Source organism: Tiliqua scincoides, chromosome 3 (assembly GCF_035046505.1).
Source record: "Tiliqua scincoides isolate rTilSci1 chromosome 3, rTilSci1.hap2, whole genome shotgun sequence".
NCBI lineage: Eukaryota > Metazoa > Chordata > Lepidosauria > Squamata > Scincidae > Tiliqua > Tiliqua scincoides.
The window spans coordinates 210717497-210726087 of record NC_089823.1 but is presented as its reverse complement, the minus strand read 5'-3'; the positions used below and the strand labels follow the sequence as shown (position 1 = coordinate 210726087).

General features: G+C 44.4%; 1 protein-coding gene across 1 annotated transcript in view; it reads left to right on the top strand.

Annotated features, from left to right (window-relative positions):
• Positions 1 to 461: 461 nt before the first annotated feature.
• SLC9A9 (solute carrier family 9 member A9) overlaps positions 462 to 8591 on the top strand; it is a 294081-nt gene continuing 285951 nt past the window's right edge. Inside the window, exon 1 of the mRNA XM_066618996.1 lies at positions 462 to 688. Coding sequence (XP_066475093.1) covers positions 514 to 688 — 175 coding nt within the window. The 5' untranslated portion in view covers positions 462 to 513. The remainder of the gene's footprint in view (positions 689 to 8591) is intronic.

Below are 8591 nucleotides of genomic sequence, written 5' to 3'. Positions count from 1 at the left end.
ATGGCTGTACAAAGCCCAAAAATATTTCTTAAATCCTATCTTTATGCCATGAAGTTATTCCAGAGTGTTTGTTCTTTTTATGCTGATTGAATTTAGTGGGGCAAGTGATCTTTTTTTTTTACTTGCAAAGAATTAATGCAATGTATTTGACCATCATCACATTCTTTGTGCATGAAACTGGGTTTTTTTTTGGGGGGGGGGGAACAATACCCTTTGCAGTGTGGAATACTAGCAACAAATGCCTGAGTAGAAAAAATTACAGTAATGCAACCTCAAGATAAAAAATGAGGCAGGACAGCTTTAAGAGGGAAACAGGAAGTTGTAACCAGAATCCAGCTGAGTTTTGAGCTGTGGCAGTTTGCCGAGAGACTGCAAATAAAGCAGATGTGTTTGTTGTGCATCTCAGGGCTGTCTAGACTTCCTTCTTCCAAAGCAGACTTAAATGTGTGCAGCTTTCTTTAGTTTTGCTTTTTGCAATTTATTCTCAGAGCAGAGCAAATCAACAGAAATGAAATGGAGAAGCTAAGGAAACCAGGACCAGTGAAAGATCAGGACCAGTTTTATCATCAGGGTGCTGTGGAGCTGCTGGTCTTTAACTTTTTGCTCATCCTTACCATACTCACCATCTGGCTGTTCAAAAACCACCGATTCCGCTTTCTGCATGAAACGGGAGGCGCTATGGTCTATGGTGAGTGTTTCAGCGAAAGCTGTGCCTTGGCATTTTAAACTTGTTGCATGATGTGTATAATTGGACACTTGAGCTCAAGTGCTGACAGAGCCCCGAACAAGGAAAAAGTCATAAGCTCATTGAACTGTGCAGCAAAATGACAAATACAATCCATCCATCCTCTCTCTCTCTCTCTCTCTCATGGAACAACTAGAGGATAACTTGTCAAGGAAGTAAATGTCATGAGCACACCGCCAACCTAATGGGCTTCAGTGGGCATATCAGAACTGCAAAATACTTGTTTATTTCCTGAGAGCACCAGCCTGTTTTCAAGTGATTATGTTTCTTAAGCTTATGGTGAATAGTATTAGGTGAAATCTATCACAATACCAGATGGCAGCACATTGGGACTTTATCAGAACTTGAGGGAATTCTCCCAGGGCTGTCACACTGTCTGATGTCGATTAAGCAAATTGAAGATTTGTGTTGTTTCTGCTGTGCTCTAGAAAAGCAGCTTGTGAAAGATGAAAATCCCGCAACGCTGTCATTGGTGTTTTACCCCATCTTGTCTCCTCTAGTTTACATTTTTCTTTTTGTGGGTTTCCTGACTTTCATATGTAAGCCACATGTAAGAACTTTTCGTGAACCTTGCTGCTAAGAAACAACACGCTGTGTAATTAATGTGCGGTATATCACATTGCAATGTGGATTTATACCTTGTTTGTATATGTTTGCATTTGCTGTTATGTGCATTTAACTTTTGGGACAAAAAAAACTTTTGCGAATAACAATATGGTGTTCACACCCCCATAGTCTCAATCAGCCTAGTGAAGCAGACATAATCCAGTAGTTTATGGATTGTACATTATACTTAAACCCTACAGCAGTGGTATTCAAACTGGGGCATCACGACACCCTAGCCCGTGGGTCCTGGCCTCTGCTTTTGCAGAGGCAGAGCAGATCACTCCACTCTCCCTTTCCCTGACCTGGGGCGCTCTGCAGGTGCTCACGCAGGGCTCCTTGCATACCGGGATGGTTGCTGCAGGGACTGGTGAGAGCATCCCAGTCCCTGCAGCCCCCTGAGCGATGAGATCCTGGGGATCGTGTCGCTGCCTTCCCCCTGCCCCTGCAGCCTCCCCCCCCCCCCCCGCCCCTGCAAAGACTTACTGAGGGTTTCAAACTCCTGGAGAGTTTGGAAACCACAGCCCTAGAGGTACTCTGCAGTTTTAACAAAAACATCAGTGTTCATGCATTAGGGATTCAGATCCCTACCAGCATTTGTTAAGCTTTGCTTCTCTTAAAAATACTGATTTGGGGGCCAATCCTAAACAGTGCATGCTGGCTCACCACCCGTGTGCACTGTAGCAAAAGTGCTGTAAAGCACTGGAGCTAGCCCAACACCAGCTGGTGCTGGGCTAGTGCTCTGCCGCTCCATGGTCACCCAAACCACTGGGTGGCAGAGAAATAGCAGGGTGTTGGGCGAGGAGGGGAGGAGGTGTTCCGGGATGGGGGAAGTGTGGGAAGGGCAGGAAGAGGGTGGAGAGGAGGTGCTCCGGGGGGGAGGGAGAGGGGTGGAAGGAGGGTGGGACCGGTGGAACTCTGCTGCATTGAATCCTGAGCTCCGTGTCAGGGTGCACGGCCTGAGACGGAACTCTTTGTTTCTGCAGCAGCTCCAGAGCTGCCGCAGAATCAGGTAGCCTCACTGTGGGGCTACTTTCCTTATGCAGGGGAAAGGGACAAATGTCCCCTTCATCCAAGGAGCTGCCAACGGCTGCCTGGTTGCGCTCAGGATGCCGCGGTAGCCATTTTCAGTGCTGTGGTGGCCCTGTGTGCCACGCAGCTCAGAATTGGGCTGTTGGTTGTTACATCAACTGCAGCCACCCTGATGTGGCTTTAACCATTAGAGTGTTTACCCAGGTTTTATTGTCAGCATTCCACAAATTGAAAAATAAATCAGTTTCTTCTCAGTAGTTCATTTGTGCACCATTCCCAAAGTTGCATTGTAGCAGCCTCTTAGGCCTCCAAACATAGACAAATGCCTTCAGAAAAATTCAAGGTGTTTCCATATTTCTGAATCGGAAGTGGTTCAGACATGAACCACTGGGAATGAGCGTGGAGCTTTTATCCAGTGCTGTCCATGGTTCTTCTGTATAGTTCCCTATGCAAACCATACTCCAAAACTGCATTCTCCTAAGAAAAGAACTCCACCCCAATTTTTTTTTAACTGAGCACACAGATCCAGCTCTTTTGGATCTTGCAGAGTAGGGCTTTGGGGGTGGGAGCCTTGAAATCCTGTAAATGTGTTGCAAGGTCAAAAGCAAAGTTCAAAAGCAAACTCAGTAGGCAAGAGTGGTGATTGTCTGCAAGCTTTATTTCGTTGCCAGCAACGGGCTTCTCAGGGACTCCTTGTCCAAAGAGAAGAGAGAGCAATTTTCCCAGTCTGACCCTCCTGCTTATATTCTATTCTGGCTCCTTTGTTTGAGGAGTCTTACACTTCTCACTGGTTGGTGTGTGACATCAGAGATGGGGCTTTCTCAGGATTAGCTAGAGATAGCTTTACAAACATTTGATTGGTTGGTTTCAAGTTACAGATTCCAAAAAAGGCAAAAATGTTCAAGAATAACAAATTGAATTCTGTTATTCAATTCAATAACAGAATTGAATTGTTTGAACTATGTAATGCAGAGCTTACTGGCCACATACAGAGGCAAGGAAGGCAAATATTTTTGATTTTTTTCCCTTACATTTGGTACTCAGGGTTACAATTTTACTCCAGAGAGAGAGAGAGGTGCATGATGGCTACCATAGGGTGGACCTTCCAGGACTAGCCCACCTGAATCCACTGCCTAACATCACCCATGCCTGACATCACCAGTCTGACATCACCCATGACCTACTGCTAATACTGCCTCTGGGCATCCCCAAAAGTGTGGGTCATACAAGAAACTCCCAGTGTATTCTGTAATTCCTGTTTAGTTTAAAGGGACTGCAGGGAAGGGGCAAGGTGAGTGGATAAGGAAGCAGATCGCTGCTGCCTTTTCAGACTGCCTGTGCACATCCAATTTGTTTAGGGATGGCATGAGGAAGGAGCCAGGTGAATAGGGAAGCAGCCTCTGTCTGCAGCTGGTACCTCAAGTCTGCCACTCCCCTGACACCTGCAGGTCATGAATTTCTAGCAGAGCCCCACAATTCACTTTTCAGCACCCTGCACTTCTTCAGACTCACAGGATAATACAAGAAGCAATTTATAGTTCACCAGGTTCACATCACGGGGTGCCAGGCAAGATGGTGGCAGGTTATACTAGAATTCTATGGCAGCCGTTGGGCACGTCTCTCTGTCCGTGATTGTGGTAGGGAGTGGAATTGTAGCTGAAGCCTGCTATCTACAGTACACGTACTCTGGAGTGCTATCTGTGAAATTGCGGGAATTGTTCTCAAGCACGAATGTTTTGTGTCAAGACATGACATATTTCATGTCTCTCCTAATTCAGGATCTAGTATTTATCCCTCTCATTGTAATTTTTATTCTGCTTGAATTCTCTCTTGACAGTTGGTTTCATCAAAGGCATCATCTATTTTATGTCTTGTACTTCGTCATTCCTGACTCAAGTCTATCAGTTGACTTGATGGAATGTTTGAATTTGTGCCATCATAAAGAATTGCTTTGGGCCATTTTGGCTTGTTTATTTTCATTTTTCTTTTTGAGTTCTAAAACCTATTTACAGTGGCTGGCATTACACCCACATTCCCGTTTTGCAGTCTTTCTGAAATACGGGTGAACTCTGTTAGATAATGTCATCATTGTGTGCAACTGTTAACACTGGCCTTCTTTTCTTTTCTTTTCTTTTTTACAAGGGTGATTTTATCAATTAAATCTCATTGCACTCCGGCTATAATATGAGTTGTTCCTGAATGCAGCCCGATAAGTGTATATGCAGAAGGTATCCCAAACCATGCTTGCTGCTGTCATATTTTTGAAGAACAGGATGCCTGAATCTGAATTTTGCAGCTTGGATTTACCCATATATAATCGGAAGAGATAAATTTGCTACATTTATAGCTCAGACCTGTAATATCAGTCCCCTCCACTGTGAACATAAGAACAGCCCCACTGGATCAGGCCATAGGCCAGTGATGGCAAACCTTTTAGAGACCAAGTGCCCAAACTGCAACCCAAAACTCACTTATTTATCGCAAAGTGCCAATGCAGCAATTTAACCTGAATACTGAGGTTTTCGTTTAGAAAAAATAACTCATACATTAACATCTTTGTGCTGCTTCCCTCAGCCTGTAGAGTTCTGGCTGGGTGGCTGGCTGGCTGTATGAGCGGCTGGAACATAGGAACATAAGAACATAAGAAGAGCCCGCTGGATCAGGCCAATGGTCCATCTAGTCCAGCTCCTGCATATCACAGTGGCCCACATCTATAATAAGGAGGTAGCACATACCCATCAGGGCTAGTAACCTGTGATGGACTTTTCCTCCAGAAATTTGTCCAATCCCCTCTTAAAGGCATCTAGGCTAGATGCCATCACCACATCCTGTGGCAAGGAGTTCCACAGGTTAATTACATGCTGGGCAATTGTGCTCACTGTGTACATGCTGGGCAATTACACGACCTGATAGAAGCCCACCATTTGTGCCATCATAACAGACATATCGCGGTAGATCTTGTGATATGCTGCTGTAGGGCCAGGATGAGATTGGGCCATAAATAGCAGGCACAGACTGCAAAATCATGGGTTCATTCTATATGACAGATAGCTGAACAAATATCTCCACCGTCATAGATATGAATGAACCTGCAGATTGTAAGCAAAGATATGTTCTTACAGATTGGTAAGCATCTTCTGTAGAATGCACTACTTAACAGTAAATACGTGGTTTGAGTGCACTTAGAACTTTGAAACAGGAAGGAAAGCATGTGGCAAAGCTCAAATCTGTAACTGATCAACCACAAAGCCAGCATCAAGGAGTTAAACTTTTCTTTTAAAATGCAATGCTTGATCTTAGTCCTAGTCAAGATGAAGAAATACATCTGCAAATCATTTCTTGCCATCTGACAGTTGGGCAGTAACATATGCCTGTCTTTGCAATCAGAAAATTAGAGGTAAACCATCTTATTAGTAGAGATATAAATCTGCATGCATATTGTTCACTGTGATTACATGCTAGGAGTTTGTTGGTATGGAAAAAATGTAGAGCAGAGACCCAAGTGAGTATTGGATAAGGTGAGAATCACACATGCACACATTGTTTGCCTACTAGCATCCAAGACTGTTAAAACATACATTAATTATCCTCATGGGCTTTTTTCAAGTACTTTAAATTAGACCTTCTGGGTTACTTGGAATGAACCCAGGTCTTCCAGTTCAAAACTCATCAACTTAACTTAGGCCCAAATACTAACCAACTTTCCAGCACTGGCATAGCTGTGCCAATGAGATGTGTGTTGCATTCTGGAGTTGGGTGGCACTCACAGAGGCCTTAAGAACATAAGAACAGCCCCACTGGATCAGGCCATAGGCCCATGTAGTCCAGCTTCCTGTATCTCGCAGCAGCCCACCAAATGCCCCAGGGAGCACACCAGATAACAAGAGACCTCATCCTGGTGCCCTCCCTTGCATCTGGCATTCTGACATAGCCCACTTCTAAAATCAGGAGGTTGCACATACACATCATGGCTAGTAACCCGTAATGGATTTTTCCTCCAGAAACTTGTCCAATCCCCTTTTAAAGGTGTCCAGGCCAGACGCCATCACCACATCCTGTGGCAAAGAGTTCCACAGACCAACCACATGCTGAGTAAAGAAATATTTTCTTTTGTCTGTTCTAACTCTCCCAACACTCAATTTTAGTGGCTGTCCCCTGGTTCTGGTGTTATGTGAGAGTGTAAAGAGCATCTCTCTAGCCACTCTGTCCTTCCTGTGCATAATTTTGTGTGTCTCAATCATGTCTCCCCTCAGGCGCCTCTTTTCTAGGTTGAAGAGGCCCAAACGCCGTAGTCTTTCCTCATAAGGAAGGTGCCCCAGCCCAGTAATCATCTTACTTCTCAAGAAAGAGAATGTTTGTTCCTTTACCTCAGAGCTGCAAGAGGGGTTAGGATTGCACCCTTAAAGCATAGAAAATATCAGGTTGTTGTGGCAAGGAGGCCCTTTGTCATCTCATGCTTTAACATAGTTTAGCTGGCTTTAGTATAAAGATGTTTTCTTGGAGCCCAATCCTGAGCTCTTTATTGCCCGCAGTACAAGCGCACCACCGGCACTGAGTGTCACAAATATACCATACAGCACACCTGCGACACCCTGTGCTGAGACAGCACCAGCCCAGCACCAGTCAGTGCTGAGTCCAGCACCAGCTGGACACCACCTGGAGCTAGATAAGAACTAGAGGTGAGGGCCTTCAGGCAGAGGGAGGTGTTCTGGGGTAGGCGGAGGAACTGGGACAGGAGGGGTGTTGTCCGCTGGTCCTGAATTTTGTGTCAGGCTAGTAGGTCCAACACAGAGGTTTTCAAGTCTGTGCCAGCAAAATAGCCAGCACAGACTTGAGAAGCCCCATTGCGGAGCTTGTGGTCTGAGAAGACCTCTGGTGGCTGCTGCAGGGCCGCAGGCTGCAGCGGTACCTGCTTTGGTGCCCCTGCACCTAGTGGCAGTACCACCTTTAGAATTGGACTATTAGCCTCTTAATTTTGTGTGTGTGTCTGACAACAAACATTTCCACTTGCATTCACCAAGAGGATGCTGTCAGGCTTTGCATTAGGCTGCTTTCAGGCAATGCATTATATTTTCTAGAATCGTTCTGCTGATGGCATAAAATATAATACATGAATGTTTTAATTGTGCATATGATGAATAGTGTTCTACCAGACAGCACTCGCTTGCCCACACATAGGTCCAAAGATCATGGGATGGAGGCAGAAGCAATTTAGGGTCCCTTTTCATGTAGGCTCTTTTCCTACCCTGCAATGGTCAAACCAGAACCATGGTTCCAATAGCTGAAATCTACATTGTAGCTCTTTCCCAATCCACAAGGTGCTAGTGTGTCAACTCACCCTTATAAATTTAATTATGAGAGATTCAGTTGTATTTTTAAAAATTCAGTAAGTCATCAGCTCTGGACTAAATTTTCTTGAACTGTAGTATTTTATTTGGGAATTTTAATTTTATACTCCAGGTAACAAATACAATCCAGAATGAAAGCAATAAAAACACAGTAATACTTTCCATATTACTGCTTCGGTATGATCGACAGCTTTTCTATCCAATGGAAGTGCTTCATCTTGGGCCAGTCATCTTATGTTTCCTGTAGAGTAATTTGCTTCCAGCTTCTTTCCATAGTGTAATGATACACTCTGTAGTGCAGTTACGCGCAGTGCTCAACTTCTTGAAATGGGTCCCTTGAGTTATGAGAGGTTTTGCTCTAATAGGGAATATCAAGGACTGTAGAACTGACAGTACTTAAATTAAAATAATGGATTCCAATGGGATTAGAAAGGGGCCGAGCTTGAAAATCAGGTGTTGCACACTCATAATGAGAGAAATCTCAGGTCTAAAATCTGCCTGTGGCTGAGAAAGAGAAAGGGCCAAAGGTGATAACTGTGCAACTTATGGAGTACCCTCTTCCCATTATGTGGGACTGGCTTTGGAGCCTGTGGGTTAGGGTTCCACATTCAGGGAGGGCAAGCTCCCACCTGCAGTTTGAAGTAGGTGCCTGAACTTCAGTTAGCCTGATATCTAAAATAACATCTTTAGTGGTGTGATGTATGGTTAAAAATTATTTTTAAATGTAATCATTTGTCTAGCTGGTCATGTTCACAGAATTAGAGGTGATGCTGCAGTAACTGCCTCTGGCATACTCACATATGTGGCTCCCATTAATTTTTTAATTCTGGGACTGAAGTGTGTCTATATTTTGCTCCTTTGGG